The sequence below is a fragment of the Diabrotica virgifera genome, chromosome 2, assembly GCF_917563875.1.
Source record: "Diabrotica virgifera virgifera chromosome 2, PGI_DIABVI_V3a".
NCBI lineage: Eukaryota > Metazoa > Arthropoda > Insecta > Coleoptera > Chrysomelidae > Diabrotica > Diabrotica virgifera.
Window position 1 is genome coordinate 34207882 of NC_065444.1, and position 23033 is coordinate 34230914.

The 23033-nt window shown below is 36.1% G+C and overlaps 1 protein-coding gene across 1 annotated transcript in view; it reads right to left on the reverse strand.

The window, feature by feature from the left end:
* Positions 1-2480, reverse strand: part of LOC114335505 (uncharacterized) — a 134866-nt gene extending 132386 nt beyond the window's left edge. Inside the window, exon 1 of the mRNA XM_050644723.1 lies at positions 2471-2480. Coding sequence (XP_050500680.1) covers positions 2471-2480 — 10 coding nt within the window. The remainder of the gene's footprint in view (positions 1-2470) is intronic.
* Positions 2481-23033: the final 20553 nt, after the last annotated feature.

Consider the following 23033-nt stretch of genomic DNA (forward strand, 5'->3'; position numbering starts at 1 on the left):
GATGGAAGTGATGGGTACAACTGCCCTTTCCTCTCCTTTGTCTTTAAACTGAAGTTATTGTCATTGCTCAGGTTTGTAAATTATCCCACTGTGTGTTATTTATCCGCTAACAAGAGCGACTTACGACTACTATATCTCAATTAAAACAGTGATATGTGTATGCAGTGGGGCATTTATTTGAATTATAAGATAAACACAAAAATGTTCTCGTTAACTCGAGTAAGTGTAAATTTTAACCAGCACAGTAATAGGGCGTATTATAGTAGTTAAATACAGGGTGCAACAAATATACAGGTCATAAATTTAATCGCTATTTCTGTGACCAAAAATAGTTCGATTGAACCTAACTTACCTTAGTACAAATGTGCATGGAAAAAAAGTTACAGCCCTTTGAAGTTACAAAATGAAAATCGATTTTTTCCAATATATCGAAAACTATTAGATATTTTTTATTGAAAATAGACATGTGGTATTCTTATGGCAGTAGTATTTTAAGAAAAAATCATAATGAAATTTGGACACCCCCATCAAAATTTTATGGGGGTTTGGTTCCTTTAACGCCCCCCCCCCCCCCAAACTTTTGTGTACGTTCCAATTTAATTATTATTGTAGAGCCATTAGTTAAACACAAGTTTTTAAAAACTTTTTTGTTTCTTTGTACTTTTTTCAAAAGTCAGTTTTTATCGAGATATTTGAATATTTGTCAAATCCACCACATATTGGTATATGGTAAAGTACGGTTATGGAGACTTATGGTTTTGAAACCAGTAATAATACATATAAATATGAAAATTTATTTATGATTTACATTTTTAAGTATATTTTGAACCATATTAAAAAAGAAGCCACATCTCGATAAAAGATGCTTTATCAAAAAAATACAAAGAGGCAAAAAAGTTTTAAAAACACTGTGTTTAACTAATAGTACCGCAGTAATAGTTTAATTGGAACGTACACAAACATTTGGGGGGTTTAAAGAACAAAACCCTCATAAAATTTGTATGTAAACATATTAAAAAAGAAGCCGCAACTCGATAAAAACTGCCTTATCGAAAAAATACTTAGAGGCAAAATTTTTTTAAAAATATTAAATTTAACTAATGGCACCACAATAATAATTTATTTGAAACGGACACAAAAGTTTGGGGGGTTTAAGGGAACAAAACCCCCATAAAATTTTTATGGGGTGCACAAATTTCACTAAAATTTTTCTTTAAGATGCTCTTTCCATAAGAATGCTACATGTCCATTTCCAAAAAAAAACCTCTAATAGTTTTCGATATATTCAAAAAAATCGATTTTCATTTTGTAACTCGAAAGGGCTGTAACTTCTTTTGTGTGTATATTTGTACTAAGGTAAGTTAGGTTCATTCGACCTATTTTTGGTCCCAGAATATGTGGTTTAATTTATGACCTGTATTTTTGTTACACCCTGTATAATGGCACCTTGTAATAAACATTTTTTAAATATATTTGCAGAATAAGCCAAGTTTCCATGCATCGCATATGGACAGTTAGTTATACGTAGCTTGTTTGAGCGTGGGAAAACCATCATCGTACATTTAGGCCCTGCAAAAAATAAAACACATTGTTTATCAGAAAGTATATTATTCAATTTTTTTCATATACAGGGTGAGTCATGAGGAACTGTACATACTCCTACCTCGTATAGAGCCTCCTATGGGGAATAACAAATGACCATTAAAAAGTGTCTGCTCCCATTGTTTAATAATATACAGGGCGAGTTTCGCATTTTGACAGAAATTTGTATTCGTCATAATTTTTTAACGGTCAGATCGATGTGTCTCTTATTTTGGCCAATCGTTACACTATTACCACCTAGTCAACTAATTTATTTAAACTAGAAAAAAATCAGGTCCGGCTTTAAAAAAATTAGTGCGTTTGGGTCTTAGAAAAAATTTCACCCTGTATACGCTTTTTGAAAACTCTAATATGAATTTTACAAATTAGACAAATAGGCAATTAATTTGGTATATTTATTTTTTTCCGCACACGAATACTTAATTTTTTATAAAAAAATCAAATTTCACTATGAATTTTTTCAGTTTGGTAAAGTGAACCATAGATTTAAAAAAATAACTTTTATTAAAAACATTAATTTTTTTTGCACAAATAAGAAATTTATGTTACCATCCAATCAACTGATTTATTCAAACTAGAGAAAAATCAGGTCAGGATTTAAAAATTAGTTCGTTTTGGTCTTAGAAAAAATTTCACCCTGTATACGCTTTTTGAAAACTCTAATATGAATTTTACAAATAAGACAAATAGGCAATTAAAATGGCATATTTATTTTTTCCCCACACGATTACTTAATTTTTTATTAAAAAATCAAATTTGTCAAAATCGGAATTTTCTAAAAATGGAAAAAAAAATGAACTCACGGTTTAACTCGCTACAACTCTGTTCCATTTTAATATTTTTTTTCTGAAATTTTTACAGCACATACCTCTTACCATTATGAAGACTATAATAATTGTTGTAGACTTTCAGTCTTCTTCTTGTAAAAGTTGCAAACTTGTAAATCGCAAAAATTAGGTGGAAACATTTAAAATTTATCAATTTGATCACGTCTATGTTAAACTATAGAGTCCAAAAGAAGTGTTATGGGAAGTTTTAGATCTAGACGTATTATAGAAAAAAAAAATGGTAAAACTTTTAATTTTAAGAAAAACGTTGTTTTTGTAAATTAATTTTTGTAAAAAAAGTTAATTTTTTTAAATCTATGCAAAAACTTTGCCAAACTTTTTATGCATAGTCAAATTTGATTTTTTAATAAAAAAATAAGTAATCGTGTGGGGAAAAAATAAATATGCCATTTTAATTGCCTATTTGTATTATTTGTAAAATTCATATTAGAGTTTTCAAAAAACGTATACAAGGTGAAATTTTTTCTAAGACCCAAACAAACTAATTTTTTAAATCCGAGCCTGATTTTTTTCTAGTTTGAATAAATAAGTTGATTGGGTGATAACATAAATTAAATATTTGTTAAAAAAAAATTCATTTTTGTAATAAAAGTTATTTTTTTTTAATCTATGGTTCACTTTACCAAACTTTTAATTATTCATAGTCAAATTTGATTTTTTTTATAAAAAATTAAGTAATCGTGTGGGGAAAAATAAATACGCCATTTTAATTGCCTATTTGTCTAATTTGTAAAAATCATATTAGAGTTTTCAAAAAGCGTATACAGGGTGAAATTTTTTCTAAGACCAAAACGAACTTATTTTTTAAATCCGGGCCTGATTTTTTTCTTGTTTGAATAAATCAGTTGATTGGTGGTAACATAAATTAAATATTTGTTCAAAAAAAATTAATTTTGGTAATAAAAGTTAATTTTTTTAAATCTATGGTTCACTTTACCAAACTTTTAATTCATAATCAAATTTAATTTTTTTATAAAAAATTAAGCAATCGTGTGCGGAAAAAAATAAATATGTTATTTTAATTGCCTATTTGTCTAATTTGTAAAATTCATATTAGAGTTTTCAAGAAGCTTATACAGGGTGAAATTTTTTTCTAAGACCCAAACGAACTAATTTTTTTAAAGCCGGATCTGATTTTTTTCTAGTTTGAATAAATCAGTTGATTAGGTGGCAATAGTGTAACGATTGAACAAAATAAGAGACACATCGATCTGACCGTTCAAAAATTATGACGAATACAAATTTCTGTCAAAATGCGAAACTCGCCCTGTATATTATTAAACAATGGGAGCAGACACTTTTTAATGGTCATTTGTTATTCCCCATAGGGGCCTCTATACGAGGTAGGAGTATGTACAGTTCCTCATGACTCACCCTGTATATTGTAATGATATGCCTTGAGCAGATCGACAGCAGGCAACCGCACGCGTTCCGATATTTGCGCAACCCCCTCCACTCATTTCCACTTCTGCTCCGAGGAATTCAAAGTGCAGATGAGAGCGTATATAAGGAGAGAACCTAAGGAGAATAATCTAAGGAGAGTAACCCTGAAGAGGCTCAAGCCTAAACGGGGATTAAATAACATGTCTTGATTGGAGAATAATCAGAATCAGTCTTGGGACGATCAAGCTGTAGACTCCCTAGCTAACCAGTGTAATGAACAGGTAGGCCAATCTGAGTGATGGAACTCTGTAGTGAGAAGATCCGCCTCTCTTTATTGAACAGGATCCGTGTAGTCGTTGAGTGAAGTGAACGGCTACCGCCAGCTCCGACTCGGAGTTGTATGGGTGTCAGTATAATTATTGATATTTTGATTGTGGGATTGTAGTTTACGCTTACACAGGAGTGAAGTGTAAGGAAGTATCACTCTGTGTGTAACTGCTTCTTGTAGTTCATTAATTGCATTTTATTGTGATAGTAATAAATACAATTTTCTTTTTCTTTTGCAGACATCATCCACCAAGTGAGCTTTCCCTGGAACGGGGCGAAGATAGAATTATATTGTATTTTTTTATCTTTAATTTTGAACTGTATAAATATCCTTAATATATGTATTTATTTTAAGCTAACCTGTGTTTTACTGAGTCTGTTGACCTGAAAGCACTACCAGTCACAATATAACATGTATTGGTGTGGTTTTAAGTTAACGTTTAGTTGTTTAAATTTGACACATTATTAAATTCTAAGGCGGTACGAAGTTCGCCGGACTAGATGGAATGCAAACGTAATATTTTACACTAACTGCATTGGGGAGGCACTTGAAACTATGACCGATTCAGGGTCATATTTGAAGTATCAGCCAATCCTGCATTTACGAATAACTCAATTTATTATACAAAACGAAATCCGAAGAGCCCAAGATTCAAAGATTTCTTAAGTTGAAAAACAAATTCTGGTAACAGCTTAAATCCGAGCTTTCTACACTTTGCAAAGCAAACGGACGATAAATGAATTGACGTGAGCAGTCTACAATTTGCATTCCACAATACGTCAATTTATCTGAGCAAAACTCCAACAAATTTGTTTCCCAGTACTCAATTTACGAGTAAGCCAAGGTAAAGAAAGACAGTATAAGATTTAGTTCCGATACAGAGACCAATTTATTAAGTTTTGCAATATAGTGGAAAGATCTTTTATACCAGTGTTATTGTTGATACAGTTTTGATGTTTTTTATGTAAACTGTCTTCAATATACATCTTTTTTTATAGGTCTTTCCATATTTTCCTAATCAAAAGAATGACTATTTTTCAGAAAAGCTACTTAATCAATGGTCGCAGCCGTATATGCCTTAATTGTACAGTTATTATGAAAATTTGAATGTTGAATGAAAAATCCTTTGTAAAAGGTATACATTTTTTTACTAAAATCCCTTTAGGGGCTACACATCCTACACAACGTTATGGGATATTGTAGTAGAAAGGTATGTTGTACTTTAATTCAGAGATGAGTATACTATACATTTCTGCAACATACCTACACACATTTTTCTACAAACATTTTTAGAAGTGCAGGAATATTTTGTCAAAGTTTGTTTAATTTTTAGTATCTCACTTATAGATTATTGAAATTTTTCAAAAGTACCTACCAACGCAATAAAAATTCAAACTGCATATTTGAGTTTAACGTTTAAACAGAAAAATCTCGATTGCTATTTTTTGCTCTAAAATATTTTGTATTAACCTATGTATAAAGCGATAAAAATGATAGAATGTAGTTTTATATTGAATTATTGAACCAGTTAAAAAATATTCTTTGAAATTATAAATAAAATTACGTTTTAATGACCTAACGAGTGTACAATTCGATAAACACATCAGCAATTTTAATATTTTATTTTATATAAAGTCACCAGCTTTTTCGTGTTTTAATTTTTAATTGAAATATTTATTTAATATTTTTTTATTATGTAGACGTTTTTATGCGCCCCTCTCAATCATTACGAAATCTGTGTATGTATGCGACAAAAGAAATCCCTTCTTAGATATTATTGAGTCACCAACAAAAGCACCAAAAAGCTACCCGATATGAGCGAGTGAAGGCAGTATAACGTGTTCCAGCCCCTCTGTAGACTTTATTTCGACTATCTCTACCATAGACTGATATTTTACACTCATCCACGGTGCGTTATAACGGAGCGGAACAGCAGCAGCAGAGAGCAGCTGAACGGAGAAGGGAGTGTCTCGATAAGCTGGAATTTTCATTCCAACCACGAATGTAAGCGTGGTGCGAGTCGAGTACTTCTAACTCCTTAGGCGAGAAGGAGAGGCAAAGGCCAATCTTTTGGATGTGATGAACTTAGGGAATTTGATTCTTGTTGGATTCTCTGAGACGCTACAACTGGAGATTGGTTAGCAGAAGAAGCAAGACGGGCTCGACGTGAGCCCGATACGGGATTTCTACTGTGCCTCCGTTAGGGTATCGACAGCCATAGAAACAACGAAAAGGGCTAGGACAGCTAGGACCGAAGACAGCGAGAACGACGACGAACTCGCGAAAGTGAAGGAAGAAATAAGCATGCTGAAGGAGCTAATGGGAAAGCACCACGGAACGGTGAAAATCAGAGAGGCTGATTACGAAGAACAGCTGAAGGCAAATGAAGGAGTGATAGCCCGACAGAGGACCGAAATAAGGGAACTAAAGAAGGAAATAGCCAAGCTGAATGACACGATCCTAAAGCTGACAGACCGAATAGACGCCCGGTTCGACGAACTGATGGAAGCCAAAAAGCCAGCGGACAAGAAGAGCCACCAACAGGTCAAGCCCTCAACTTTAAAACTGCCAAAACCAAAAACAAATGAAAAATCTCCGCCGACAGAACAACAGAATAACAAAAAAGGAGCATTCCCACCACTGCCTGGAGACGAGGCGAAGTCGTGGGAAAGAAAAGCCAACGAAGCTATGAGGGCTATGTCACCCCCTCTGATCCTACCAAAAGGACCAGTAGATCCAATCCACCCAGCGACTAACACAGATGAGGATGCGCGTGCCTTGCGACATCCCAGTGGTTCGGAGACAGAGATGGAGACGAACCAAAGTGAAGAAACCACCGTGTTGCCCGAACAACAGGCAACACCACATCGAAAACCGCCTGTAATCAAATTAGAGATCGTTGGCGAGACAGGGGCTATCCTCACCATAGCTCAAGCACAAAAATTATACACGGCCAACAGGATTTCCAAGAGTGGTAGGGAAACCCTCATCCAGGCGAAAAGCCCGGAAGATTATAGAAAAATGGTGAGGATAGTGGAAGAGTACGCGAGGACTTATAACGCTAAAGACAAAGTCAAGAGGCTACAATGGATAGCCTTCCCGTTAGATGAAGACGTAAAACCCAGAGTGGTTTTAAGAGGATTGCCCACGAATACCACAGAACAGGCAATCCAAGGAGAGATGGCAGCACAGTACCAAATACCCTGTCACTCCGCGAAGAATATGTCAACCAGAGTAGGCCCAAAAAGGCAACTACCCATGTTCATTCTGACTCTAAACCATGAGGACGTCGAAAAGGCAAAGCGTATCACATGAAGGTCGTGGTAAAGGACCTACTCAAAGCGACCGGACCAACGCAGTGTTTCAACTGCCAAGGCTACCACCATGCCCAGAACGCGTGCCACAAGGACCCAAAATGTGTGAAATGCGGAGAAGATCACCCGTCAAAGCTGTGCAAACGAGCCAGAGACGTGAAGTCGACATGTGCTAACTGCAATGGAAGCCATACAGCCAACTACAGAGGATGCCCTAGGTGCCCAACCTGGGGAAGACCTCCACCACAGAGGCCACAACAAACGAACAGACGACAGCAGGCAACCGCGGTATCCTACGCCCAAGCCACACAAACAAACAAACAACAACAACAAACACAAAACAACACAGCGATTCCCCAAGACGAAGACTACCTAGTCAGAATGGTCACCAACATAGTGACTAAGGTAGTCCAAGAAGTTATCCTAGGCACCAGGCAGACACAGAAGTAATGTAGGCAGACAGGGGATACTTGAGGATAGGCTCCTGGAATCCGGGCGGCATATCAACAAATCAAAATATCATGGACAGTGGCGGCCGGTCAGGGTCGGCAGGGTCGGCAGTGCCAACCCACACATTTATAGATATAGATTTTTTAAATATTTGTATCTGTGAAATAAAAAAAAATCTATCAGATAATAAAGACTAAATTTTATTCATGGTTTTTAAAAGAATTTGATCAATCCGAGCGTTAAGTGATCCCTGCGCATAACAGACTTCTCAAAAAATGAATGATCCGAGCCATTTATCTGACTTTTCGGCTAGCCGTCCCTAACATCCGTAGCTTGACAATTTACACGTAAAACTCAACGACATAACAAGTCGATGAGCAAGCGAACATTACTTTTCTCCGTGGGCAATAGCAGATACGGCATGGCAGGTTAAGCGCCAAGTACGGCACATTTCGGTCTGCCGGTCGGTGTTTCATTTGGAAGCATGCATCGGTAGAAATTGTCAAAATTAATCACGCCGTTTTACGTCGTTTAATTGATATTGTAATTTTTTTAAGTTGTCAGGAATTATCATTTAGTGGACATGATGGATCGAAGCATTTGTTAAAAATCAAAGTAATTATAGAGAATTAATAAAATTGTTTTAGAAATACCTATTTACTTTCTAATTCGAAGTGTATTCGTAATACAGAATGAACTAATACATATAATCAAATAGTTAAATTTTGAATAACGTTGTTGAATCTGAGATTTAGAAAACCATTTGCTTTTCACTGAAAGTAGATGAAACTTCTGATTATCATGTCATTCACAATTATCAATTATTTTGTTCGATACGCGTTACGTGGCAATATTTATGAGAGGTTTTTAGGTTTTAGAGATGTGAGTAAAAGCAATAAGGCAGAATATATTTTTGGTGTTTTAAAGAAGATTCAAATTTTTTGATACCAAAAATAAATTGGTAGGGCTAACTGGGGCAATCTCATGACGGCGTTGCTGTGATGAGTGGTGAATTGAATAGTCTCCAGGCAAAAGTTAAAACTATTGCATCACAAGCTTTATTTACTCACTATTATGCGCATATAATGAATTTAGTTTTACATGATACGTGTAAAAAAATAAAGAATATCGTCTTTTCTTGCCAGTTTAGCTCACCTAAACGGATTAATGCTTTAGAACCAATTTGTTTAGAAAAAAAAGCGAACAGTTAGTCAGATGCGATGAAATTTTAAAACTCGGTTAGTTTTATCTAAGCAGATTATCTCTTATAGTTTTAGTATCTGTAGCAGATTTTGGTGAACAGCTTTTGGAAGTTTTTGATTTTATTATCGAAGGCGATGATTTTGAAAGTGGCGATACCTCGATCCGTGAAGCAATCGGTTTGAGAACTTTATTAAATACTAATGACTCTTTCAATATTTTTTTAAATATTTTTTGCCTAAGATATTCCTTGTTGTTCAAAATCAGTCAACTGACATTATTTATTCTAAAAATAGAATACGAAAGCTGGTGCAAAATCTCAGAGATTTTCGTAATGATAGTAGTTTCCAATATATACGCAGTGACGTTTTGGATTCGCTTGATATTTCGGAATCACCCCAAAAAAGACAACGACATGATACATATCTCGAAAAACGAGTAAGTATATCTTGAAATTTTGGATACCTACTATTATATGCAAATAGATACTCGTTTTTTGAATTTTGAAGATTTGCAAATTTTTGACCTCTTTGACGATTTAAAATTTAAAAGTTACGTTCGCCAAAGAATTTCCAAGATATTTATTATTACAAGTTAGGTACATAAAAATTATGCTGGTACAAATATTTTCAGAAAGTGGGATAAGTTGCACAATATGTATGTATAATTCTATGTAGTGAGTACTGCAATTCATTACAACAAACTGTTTATCACTTTTCTTATTACCACCAATTTCTGCCTAAAAAAACGGGATTTACCTTGTCTCAAAAGAATCAACACGTATTGTCGAAACACCATGAAACAAGAGAGAATGTCAAGTACATCAAATAAAAAAAAGCAAAAAACAACAAAATCTCCTATGATGAATTAAGCCTTTTAGTTTGATGGTATACCTATTTGAGGAGACAAAAAAACCTTGCCGACCCTGTCTCCAAGGCCACGAGTCGCCACTGATCATGGACGAACTCAACAGATACGAGATGGACATCGTAGCAACACAGGAAACCAAGCTTACAAACATCTTTAACCTAAAGTTTCCTGGGTACGATGTATATAGGAACGACCTCACAAGAAGATCAGGAGGAACGGCCATCCTAGTCAAGAAGGGAATTAAACACACAAGATTCACGACCCCACCACTTGTAAACATGAAGGCAACAACAATAAAAGTGAAAATGAGGCAAGGCATAGTCAGAATAACATCAGCCTACGTAAGATCGCGAGACCCATTAATGGACGATGACCTAGATGCGTTCCTAAACATCGCTGAAACATCGATAATAATAGGAGACCTGAATTCAAGATCCCCAAATTGGAACGATAGAGCTACGAACAGAAACGGACGACTACTAAATAGCTATATAGAAAATAACGAATATATTTTGGCAATGGGTCCAGAAAAACCAACACATTTCCCAGGAAATGGACTTTCCACCCACATCGACATCGTTGTAGCTAAAAACCTAGGACTACAAGCTAAAATAATTACCTTGAACGAAGGAACAACAGATCGCAACCCCATTCTAGTAGAATAGGAACATGGGAAGAAACAAACTCGCCGAAAAGAATAAAAAAGAAAATAAAGTGGACGAATTACAAAAGACTAGTGAGTAAAGGAATAAACATAGTGCCAGTTATAAATAACCCTCAACAAATAGAAGGAAAAGTCCTAGAGCTAGAAAACATCATCCGAGAAGCAATTAGAAACAGCACAACAGAGGAAGAAGTCGAGATCCACACGGGAAGGTTCAAAGACATACCACAAGAAGTACAAGACGTGATAAGGGAAAAAAATAGAGCGAAGCAAATAGCCAGAAAAACAATAAACCGAGTAGACAATACCTGGGCAAATACACTAACCAGAGAGGTCAAAACGGCTCTACAACTACACCGCACCGAAAAATGGGACAACTTTTTACAAGAGATGGAAGAACTAGACTCAAACATGAAAAATGTTTGGAAGCTCCAAAAAATGATGAGAAGCGACAGAAAACCCATTACCCATTACATGGAGAAAACGGCATGGTGTATACCATAGAAGAGAAAGCAGAGGTGATGAGGTCAACACTCGAAAGAGAATGCAGGTTAAACTTCCACCCAGACGAGGACGTAGACTTCATGGAAGAAGTCGAAGAGCAAGAAGAAAGACCAGAGGACCCAGAGGACATCATTCCCCAACATCACCGGAAGAAATAAACGAACATATAAGAAATAATTCACCAAGAAAAGCGCCTGGTCTAGACGAAATAACACATAGAGCCCTAAAGTATTTGCCCATAAGAGCTATAGTGTACTTTACAAACATAGTGAACGCGATATTAAGATACAAAATATTCCCGAACAGATGGAAAGAGGCCCATGTCATCATGATCCCAAAACCTGGCAAGAACCACACATTCCCGCAGAACTACAGGCCAATCAGCTTACTCCCAGCGATCAGCAAGATAATGGAAAGAATTATCCTCAGCAGACTGCAAGCGGAAACAAACATATTAGAGATAATCCGAGAAGCTCAATTCGGATTCAGACCAGAGCACTCCAGCGAGCTACAAGTACTCAGATTAACTGAGTACATAGCAGCTGGATTCAACTACAAGCAGTACACTGGAGCAGCATTCCTGGACGTAAGCAAAGCTTTCGACAGAGTATGGCACAAAGGGCTCATATACAAAATGCGAGGTTATGGGTACAGCGGAGCGATGACGAGGCTGATCTCCTCGTACTTAGGCGGTCGGAGTTTCAGGGTTCGGATAGGACAAGTCCTGTCCGAGCTCGGAAACCTGGAGGCTGGAGTGCCACAGGGAGCGGTCCTGTCACCTCTGCTGTACACAATATACACCGCTGACGTACCTAGAACTCCAGGTACCCTAATGAGCCTCTACGCCGACGATACAGCGATAGCGGCCAAACACAGAAACGTAGACATCGCAGTGACCAACCTGCAAACAGCGTTAGAAGACATCGAGGAATGGTATATAAAATGGAAGATAGCCATCAACTCCGAAAAGACGCAAGCGGTACTATATAAGAAAGGAAGACAACAGCCAGAAGAACAGCTGACGGTGCTGAACAACCCCATCGAGTGGAAAAATGAAGCTAAATACCTGGGAGTCATCATGGATAAAGGATTAACCTTCCAAAAACACGTAGAAGCCACAGTCCAGAAGGCCAACATGGCGAGAGCAACTTTAAGAGGACTCACAGGAAGAAATAGTAAACTAAGACTAAAAACGAGGTTAAGACTAATAAATAGCATAATATTACCGGTATTAGCATACGCATCTCTCGTATGGGGACAAATATGCAACACCCACAAAAAGAAGATACAAGCGGTCCACAACAGCAGCTTAAGAGAGTCCCAGAGTCCCAAGATACGTCGCAGAAAGATTCCTGTTTAGAGATCTTCAACAGGTGAGAGTCACCGAAACGATGACAGATAAGGCAAGGGTCAAATTCGCGGAGCTGGAGCACCACCCAAGTCACATACTGCGAGAGATGCTAGGGTATGACGCGTTCCACCGATGGAAGCACAAACGTCCTAAACAGTAAATAGTGGAATAAAGTGAATCGAATAAAGCAAACAAAGAGTGACAAAGTAAAACAAAAAGTAAAAGTGAAAGTAGTAGTTAGTTCGTAGCTCGAAACACCAAGTGCCGAAGAAACACACAACCAAAGTGTAGGTCCACATCACGACCAGGTAAGAAAATAGAGGAAAAGGCGCATGCCAAACAAAAAAAAAACACAAAAAAACAAAAAAGGCGTAAGCCACCAAAAACAAAAAATCATAAAATTCTTGAGCACCAAGTCATTGAACCAAGCTCAGTGGGGCTTGGTACAATGACTTGGGGTCCAAGCAAGCAATTTTATTACCGCAGATAAGTAAATAGAAGATAAAGGCATAGAGCGCTTCACGCTGGGCTAGTTTTGTAATTCGATTAGGGCACCACATTGGAATCTTATTACCCAGGATTCCATTGTGAAGAGCATTTGGCTGCGATAGTTGTGCCCCCATCACGCATCAGCGTGCTATGGGGGGGGGAAAGGGATGACCTGGGGTATTGGAGCGAGGTGGGGTGATCCCTGTTTTAAACTCGGGTCAAAACACCTCGCCCCAATGAATTGTTACACCCGAAAGTACTTTTTCGATAGGGTGGACATCTCCCAGAGGTCGGGTTGAATCAAATTGTTTGCTTGCTTGCTTACACTATCCATAAAAAATACTTGTTTCCAATCGCCTATTGAACAATTGGCGTGTTCAAATGCAAATGCAAGTCTGCGTCTTTAGTGAGCAGCAATACGTAATGGCACCTTTTCTGGATTGCAAGCTGTCAAGACCTGTTCTCTTAACATTTGTCGAACAGTAAAAATGCTGATTACTGGTCCAAGTGCCAAGTTCAATAACCTGCTCGGATCACAGAACAATATCTTTCATGAGTCACACACTTAAAACATTTTTGAAAATAATACACGGCAGAATTGTTAAAACTCTCGAATATGAAATCAGTGACACAAAATTTGGCTATAGAAATTGTATGAGCACACGAGATGCTTTGTTCGGCTTGAATGTGCTGGCCTAAAGATGCATGGACATGAATCAGGATATGTACTTATGTTTTGTAGACTTTGAAAAGGCATTTGATAAAGTTCAACATGAAAAGCTTGTGGATGTATTAAAAAGCAAAAATATTGACAGTCGTGATATAAAAGTTATATCTAATATATATTGGAATCAAACTGCCAAGGTAAGAGTTGACAACCAGGACACCCAAGATATCAAAATACAAAGAGGAGTCCGGCAGGGTTGCGTGCTGTCTCCACTACTTTTCAATGTCTACAGTGAAGCAGTATTTCAAGAAGCGCTCTCAGATTCAATAGAAGGTATATCCATCAATGGAGAAGTTTTGAACAACTTACCTTTTGCAGACGATATAGTAATAATAACGGATAACAACAACGATTTACAGAACGTAATGCAACGTCTTAATGAACGCTGTGATGAGTACGGACTGAAGATGAATTTAAAGAAAACTAAATGCATGATCATAGCTAAATCAGCACACGCAAATATCCAATTAACTATTGAAGAACTGTAAATGAGAGTGTGGATAACTACAAATACTTAGGAACATGGATAACATCAAATGTAGACCAAACCAAAGAAATTAAGACACTTATTGAAATAACACGTGCTTCATTCATTAAACTTAAAAAGTTTCTTTGTTGTCGGGATATAAGTTTAGAACTACGCCTAAGGATGCTTCGATGCTACGTGTTCTCTACTCTTGTATATGGCTTGGAAGCGTGGACATTGAAGCAATTCATTTGAATAAGTTGGCCGCCTTTGAATTTTGTTACAGAAGTATCCTACCAATATCATGAATTCAAAGAATGTCGAACGTGGAAGTAACTAGAAGATAGGAAATCAACCGGAAATAATACTAACTTTCAAAAGACGAAAACTTGAGTACTTGGGACATGTGATGAGAGGGCAAAAATACTAATTATTACAACTTATTATGCAAGGCAAAATCCGAGGAAAGCGAAATGTGGGAAGGCGAAGAACATCCTGGCTTAAGAACTTACGGAAATGGTGCGAATGCAGTAGTGCAGAGCTATTTAGAGCGGAAGTCAACAGGGTCCTCATTACAATAAGTTCTCTGCATAGTTGAATGACTACCATTTAATTGTCTTACCATATTCCTTCAGCTTGCTAAATTTTCCAGCAATGTAACAATCTGAGCACACTTTCGATATTTTTCCATCGTTAGCGTTATTACAACTTCACTTCACTGTACACTTCACTGAAGCCAGTGTAGCACTAAAATATCTCAGAAACTCAGAACACTACAATGCTTCACACAGATCTCAAAACCATCAATTACAATTTGCAAAAGCTTCTAAAAGTTCTGAAAATTCTATTGTTTAATAGGTCTGACGAGTTTATTTATTCTCTTAAAATTCTAAGTCTAGCTTTTCAATACACCTGATAATTCATTTAATTTAATTAACATAAAACAAATTAAAAAGAATGGATAAATATATAAAAAAATGTAAAATTTCCTAAATATACAGGTGCAGTTGTCAGTAATATTTTATCGAAATTTGTTTTTATTTTTAGTATGTATCTCACTTATAGTTTACTGAAATTTTGAAAGTACCTACCTACGCAATGAAAATTCAAACTGCATATTTGAGTTTAACACATATTTTTAACGTTTCAACAAAAAAACAGGACTGTTATTTTTTGCTCTAAAATATTTGATATTAACCTATGTATAAAGCGATCGAAAATGATGGAATGGATTTTAATATTGAATTATTGAACCAATTAAAAAGTAATTCTTTTAAATTATAAACAAAGTTACGTTTTAATGACGTAACGAGTGTGTAAAATTCGATAAACACTTCAGCAATTTTAATATTTAATTTTATTAACATAACTGGAGTCACCGGCTTTTCCATAATATTTTAATAATTGAAATATTTATTTAATATTTTGTTTATGCAGATATTTTTATAAAATATTTAATTTTATATTTATCGTTAAAAAAGAATAAACGTATTATTTTACTTTTGATTAGTTAGACTGTAACGTTACTGTTTTCTTTGAGAAAAATTTCTCACTCGTTTTCAAAGTTTTTCTGATGGGTGAGAGGAGTGTGTAACGTTACAAACGTCACATCTTTAATATCTTATTTTTAAATAATGGTTTTACTTTATTAATATTTCATTAACAATAATTTTCTTCTATTTGTTTTACCTGTTTTCTACGTTAAAAACTCGTTGGCGCCGTCGTTTATTATCCTCTATTTTCTATCACTATTTTCATCTAAAATCTAAATCATCATACGGAACGTACTTAATATATTCTTACTCTGTAGATATCTGTCTTTCAATACGGAACATGGTTGCCCATCTACTCATATTTTGCGCTGTCAATGGAGGGGCAAAAGTAATCTATTTAAAGAGATGAGCCCATACGGCCCCATCTATTTCATCAGACCATATTCTCTTCGGGTAAGAATACATATTATCATATTTTAATTACATTTCTACATCCAACAGTTTTTCTAATATTTTTTCTTATACCTAACCGCCCATGTCTACGACCACATGGTCAGTTTTAAATACCTATTTCTTTCTAATTTTCATATATGCATGTGTAAATCAAATTTTAACTATAGTCCAGGGTAATAAGCTAGAAATAGACCATGTTCGGGAAACTCAAAGATCCAGGTAGCTGACTACTTTTTTAGTAAGAAAGTAGAAAACTCAAAGATGTACCACAAAAATGTATATTAAAAAATGTCATACAGGACGCGTTTCGGCTCTTACCGAGCCATCATCAGCTTGAAATACAGGAGCAAAGTCTAAAACTGTCCTACAATATAAAAAGGAAATTTTTAAGCATGTGGTGATCACGCCCACCTCGGCAAAGGAACTTACCAGACCAGGAAGGAGGAAGAATCTAATGGCTTACATTGTATTGGGTTCTTTAGGTTTCATTCTAAGTTATAAGTAGTGTATTAGACATTAAGGGTATAAATTCATTTTAAGATTTAAATGACTTCCTCTTTGAGAGAAACCATCTTGCGAACAGATCAGGTGCAAGGAACTTTTCGGTGAACTGTCAAATTGCTGTCAGTGATGACAGATGACATGTAGTACTCAAGAATGAATTTGTCGTTAGGTGGTAAATGTTGTAACTAAAAGACCCCACAGACTAGGGAAAGAAAAAAGAAGAAGATTAAACGTCAAATTCAAAATTTGTAAGGTGAAAGAATAGAGGAAAATAAATAGGACAATATTGAATGTATACGGTATTAAAACGAAGAGGAAAAGCTGAAAAACAATGAAGAATAGCAATAACCAATAAAATTTGATAAGTAATTACCGAGGTGGACAAGACCACCCCATGTTCAAAAAGAAGTAGGGCAGTTTAAGAAAAAAGGACAAAGATTCAATCAGGACAAAACATATTAAGATAGCTCTATATAAAATACATTAAAAAGTCAAGTATCACAGTACAGTTGTGTCAATACAACTTATTAATTAGATATCACAGTTTTTTCCCGTGTCACTGAAAGATTAAACCCAGGTCTAGAAAAACTTTGCTTTGGTTGAAAACGTCACAGTTGACAGTTTTTAATTTTTGCTAAAAAAACCTCATCAAACCTAATTTAGTGTGAAAACAGTTGTTAATTCTTGTTAATTTTTTATTTATCGTTGATAAGAAGTCGAGGTCCGCTGGGATGAACAGCCTCGGCTTCTTTTCGCAGTGAATATCTGTTGTGAATTTTGTTGTGTTTGACATTTGATTTTTTGGAAGAAAACTTAAAATAGACAAATCTGTGATTATCGTTCGAGGTGAACGGACGACTCATCCAAAGGGTAAGGGCCAAAACTATCTATATTTCCCTGTTAATTTCTAATTTGCATCGACTGGCATAGATTTTAAATGCGTCAATCTGCCGCATAAGATGGAGGAAGAAGTTCCTCCCGATCCTCCTCCACCACCTGACCCTCCTAATAAAATCAACCAACATGAATGTCAATCTCAACCTCCAATTATTCAGAAAAGTCTTAAAGGAAAAAAACAAATACTATTTTCGGAAACCGACATAGGTCCTTATGAAGTATTTGTCCAGGGTCAGGATAAAAATATTGGAGATTACCACGTGTTAAGTATAGCTAAATCTATTTCTGTTTTAAAAATTAAAGACATCACGAAAATCAGTAGAAAAGGTAAAAACAGGATAGGGGTATTATTTGCCACTAGAAAAGCAGCCAACGATTTCGTTGTGAGGAAAGATTGGGAAGCCCTAGGGTATGACGTGTTCATTCCATTTCATCAGATTTCTTGTAGGGGTATAGTAAGGGGAGTTAATAAAAGATTCACAGAGGAAGAAATAAAGGAGGCATCAGAAACCAACTTGGCTTTATGTAAGATATTAAGTGTAAAGCGAATGAACCGGAGAGTACAAGTGGATTCAAAGGTTGAATTTGTCTCCACGGGAACTATTAGCATAACTTTTTCAGGAAAAACTATTCCTAAAGAAATTTCCATATATCAACTACCAATGAGGGTCACACCATTCATCAGCCCTGTTCTTCAATGTGGAAATTGCTTACTTTATGGCCATTCTACGAACCAATGTAGAGGAAAAAAGAAATGTGCTAGATGCGGAACTTCTCATGAGGATTCTTCATCTAATACGTGTACAAAATATTGCATTTTCTGCAAATCTTCTGACCATGAATCAAATAGTCGTAATTGTAGAGAGAGAGTCAGACAAAAAGATATTAAGGATCTAATGTCCTTTTCTAATCTATCTTTCTATGAGGCAAGTCAGCAGGTTCCTAGGATACATAATATTTCATCTTTAAACATAAACGATTTCCCCCCCTTACATAGCGATCAGAATAATTCTAATGGCATCTTACCACAGGAGAGGAGGTCTGCAGCCTCAGCTCAATATTCAAAACCTTTTAGTCAAGTCACTCAGTCTCCACCAAAAAGAAGAAGACCTTCAATACAAGAAAATACAGGTTATGATAAAATCTCCCACCAAAGACTACTTATTAATCCATCAGGTAGAAGAATAAATGAGCCTTCGACTTCAAAATTCAATCCTGCTCACTCTGATTCTCAAATCACTAACTCACAATCTTTATCCCAACTTCATTTGGATTTCAATCAGGCCATGTCTATGCTGAACCAATCTCACAGGGAGCTCGTCATGACCTTCATTGGGGACTTAATAAACTCAAAATCATACTCCATTCCTTACAATATGGCAGATCTAAAGACTAGCATAAACAAAAGTGTATCACCTTTCAATACAAATGTAAACCAGGGTCGGAGGGGAATAGAGGATCTCGAGCCTGAGGATTCGAGATCTTTTGACTCCTTGGTCTAGCAAACATACTCTTTATAATGAATCCTAACACTCCGATAACTATTATTCAGTGGAATATACGTTCGTATAACACTAATTCTGACAATCTAAAAATCCTTATAAAAAACCTTAACCCAGATATAATCCTTATTAGCGAATCTTGGCTCTCAAACCAACATGTTATAAGATGTAGAGGGTATCAAATAATCAGAAAAGGTCGAGAGGATGGCTATGGCGGATTAATTACTCTTATCAAAAATAATATTGATTATAGGGAAATTCAAATTGCCAATCCAGGCTTCAATCATGATGTCCAATTCCAACTCACATTTCTCCCTAACTTTAATTTGAATATTCTTAATATATACTGTCCACAAGACAACTCTATCTCCAAATCCAACTGGTTTTCCCTTGTTAAATTACTTAATAAGCCATTTTTAATCATGGGTGATCTAAATTGTAATCATAAGGCATGGGGTAGTTCTAGAGACAGTCACAATGGTAGGATTATTTTTGATTCTTTGGAGGAACTTGAGCTAGTATGGGTCCCCAACTAGACTGGTGGCCCCAGGAGGCAGTAAGTCGGTAGTAGATCTAACAATGGCATCAGTCGATGTGGCAGCCAGTGTGGGCAAGTGGTCCACTATTTCAGATACTGGAACTAGTGACCACTTCCCCATAATATGTCAGATAGGTGTATGTCCTCAATCTCCCCCGCATTCATGTAAAAGAAGAAATCTAAAGAAAGCTGATTGGTCTACTTATCATAACAATTTAAACAGCATTTTCTTAGCTTCTCCCAGGGAAGATTACGAATTTTTTACTAACTCCATATCATCGGTAGCTGATGAAACAATACCTTGGCTTCACCCTCCTAATAATTCCAAATACCACATTCCATGGTGGGATGACTCATGTGCTGAAGTCGTCTCTGCGAGAGTGTCTGCCTTAAAAAAATTTAAAAATATCCCCTTAATGGAAAACTATATCGAGGCTAAAAAGAATATAGCCAAATCAAGAAAATTCCTAAAATCAAAACGTAAAAATAGTTTCAGACTATTTTGCAGTAAATTAAATAGAAACACTCCTCTAAAAGTTGTGTGGGAGAAAATTAATAAGGTATCGGCTTCGAAACCTTCAATATATACACAATTGCCCTCTACTCCTATATCCCACGAAATTCTGTGTTGCTTAACCCCCCTTTCCGCTGTCAATAAAGTATTGGTTAGATCTCCTCAAGCCCTAGAACCGCCATTTGCTCTCGACGAGTATCAGAACTCCCTCTCAATTAAATCTGACTCGGCTCCTGGTTTGGATCAGATTTCCTACTCAATGTTAAAAAATCTTCCCGTTGTTGGATCTTTGTTATTAATTCAACTTTTCAATGAAAGTCTTAGAACGGGTATAGTTCCTGTTCAGTGGAAACAATCAGTAATTTTACCTATAATCAAAAAAGATAAAGACTGTAATAATCCGTTAAACTTTAGACCAATAGCTCTTTCTTCATGTGTAGGCAAAATGCTCGAAACTCTTATAAAGAATAGAATAGAGTGGATTGTGGAACATAATAAGATTTTTAATCCACTACAACTAGGATTTAGAAGGGGTAGAGGTTGTACGGAATGCCTTACATACCTCACCTCAACAATTCAAATAGGCTTCGCTCAAAATCAATACACTGTTGGCATATTTCTAGATATCTCTTCTGCTTATGATAATGTCAATATATCACTCTTGTATTCCAAATTATTAAAGTATAACATTCCAACCCAACTGGCTAATTTGATTTTCTGCCTTCTAAATGATAGAGAGCTATTTGTCAAAGACAAACTGGGACAAACCCATGGCCCAAGAAAATCAAGTCTGGGACTACCCCAAGGTTCCCCATTAAGCCCTATCCTCTTCAACCTATATTGTCTTTCCCTGTATAATTTAATCCCCTCTTCATGCAAACTAATTCAGTATGCAGACGATTTGGTTCTTCTGATTAGAGGGAGTGATATTAATGAATTGGTAATTAATGTAAATAAATTATTGATTCAGATGGAATCATGGTTGCTAGACCACAATTTAAATCTGTCTAAGAACAAATCTTCTGCAATATTATTTACAAAAGGAAACACGAAAATCTCTCCCCCTAACGTAATATTTTGTAACCAGAATATTGGTTGGGTGGATTCAGTCAAATACCTGGGGGTAAATATTCAAAAAATCTTAAAGTGGAATTCATATGTAAACTCAATAGAACTAAAAGTAAATCGTGGCCTGAATGTGATGAGAGCTCTTTGTGGGACTTATTGGGGAAGTGATCCAAAAACCTTACAAATTGTACACAATGGTCTGATTCAGAGCCATCTGGACTTTGGCTGCCAGGTAATTTTCGATTGTCCAACTTCCTTAATTAAAAGATTGGAGAAACTAAAATACAAAAGTATCCGAATTATAACTGGATGCATGAAATCTACCCCAATTCATGCTCTCTTAAGTGAAAGTGGTCAGATCTCGCTTAAATCTAGATGGGAATGGCTTAGCTCTAAATTTATATTAAAAAATTTAATGTTAATTGGCAACCCAATTATTTCCGCTCTCGACCTGTTAGACTTGGCAATTCAAAGGAACCAAAATCATTGGAAAAACAGAAGTATTCCATTTCTAGTGCTTTTAAAAAACAAATTTAAAAGTACTTATCCCAACTTATATTTAAGTGACTTATACCCATGCCATAACTTTGAACTAGACCATCAATTCACTGGTCAACATGGAAAAATGAACAGACACTCTGATGGGTGTTCTAAACTAATTTTGGGTCGCTGAACTCGAATATGACCTCCGTTTTTTTCCATCACCCTCCATTTTTCCGCTCCCCCCTATTCTTGCCAAAATTGTGGTGAAATAGGTAAATTTCGTTTAATTTGCTCATTTCGCCGCGATAAATGCCAACTTATAGATTAAAATTACAGTAAAATAATGATTAAGATTATACCCAACGATAAACATAATTGGAGATCCGAGGGGGCGAAAAAAGGGAAAGAAAGGGGTATTTTTCTGAAAAAAACGTAAAAAATCAGCATTTTTCAGTATTTTTTTTGGAAAAAAAGCGACATTACAGGCCTTTTGCCATTTTTTACACCTTCCCACTACCCCTTTGCACCTTCCTATCTCTCTTTTTCACCCCCCCCCTTCTCTCTTTTACACTACTTGAATTCGCAAGCAAGCACCTGTCAGTTGCAGTGAGCGTGTTGTTCGAGACAGACTGTCTCGAAGTTTTTAAAAGTGAGGTGTTTGCGTTTAGCACACGTGTTTTTTTTTTGTGCTTCAAGTACATTTCTTTGTAAAGTTTTTGGAGTTACAATGCCGCGTTTTCGTAAGAATGATGTGAATTCTTTCTGTTATATTTGTGGAGAAGTAACTTTTAAGAATCAAAGGAGACCTTTAAATAAGATGGTTCGAAAAGCTTATGAGCATTATTTCGGTTGCAAAGTCGGGGATCAAGACAAGCCATGGGCCCCAAAATTATGTTGCAATAGTTGTTACACTAATTTAAGTTCGTGGTTACGTGGGAAATCACGTCCGATGTCCTTCGCTGTACCAATGGTCTGGCGTGAGCCCACTTCTCACGCCGAGGACTGTTATTTTTGTATGACGAAAATATCTGGATTTTCGCGAAAATCGAAACGTACCATCACTTATCCGAATATCCCTTCGGCAATTAGACCCGTGGAACATAGTAATATGCTGCCTGTTCCCATACCACCCGTAAACTACACCCTAGATGATGAAGAATCAGCAACTGAACAGAATGCGTCACCACTGGAAGAGGAGACCTCACATGGGAGCCAAGATGGAGACTACACGCCTAACGGTTCGAACGAACCACAACTTTTTACTCAGGAGGAATTGAACGACTTAGTTCGCGATTTAGACCTGCCTAAAATAAAAGCTGAGCTTCTTGGTTCACGACTTCAGCAGAAAAATCTCCTGCAGAAAGATGTCAATATTACGTTTTTCA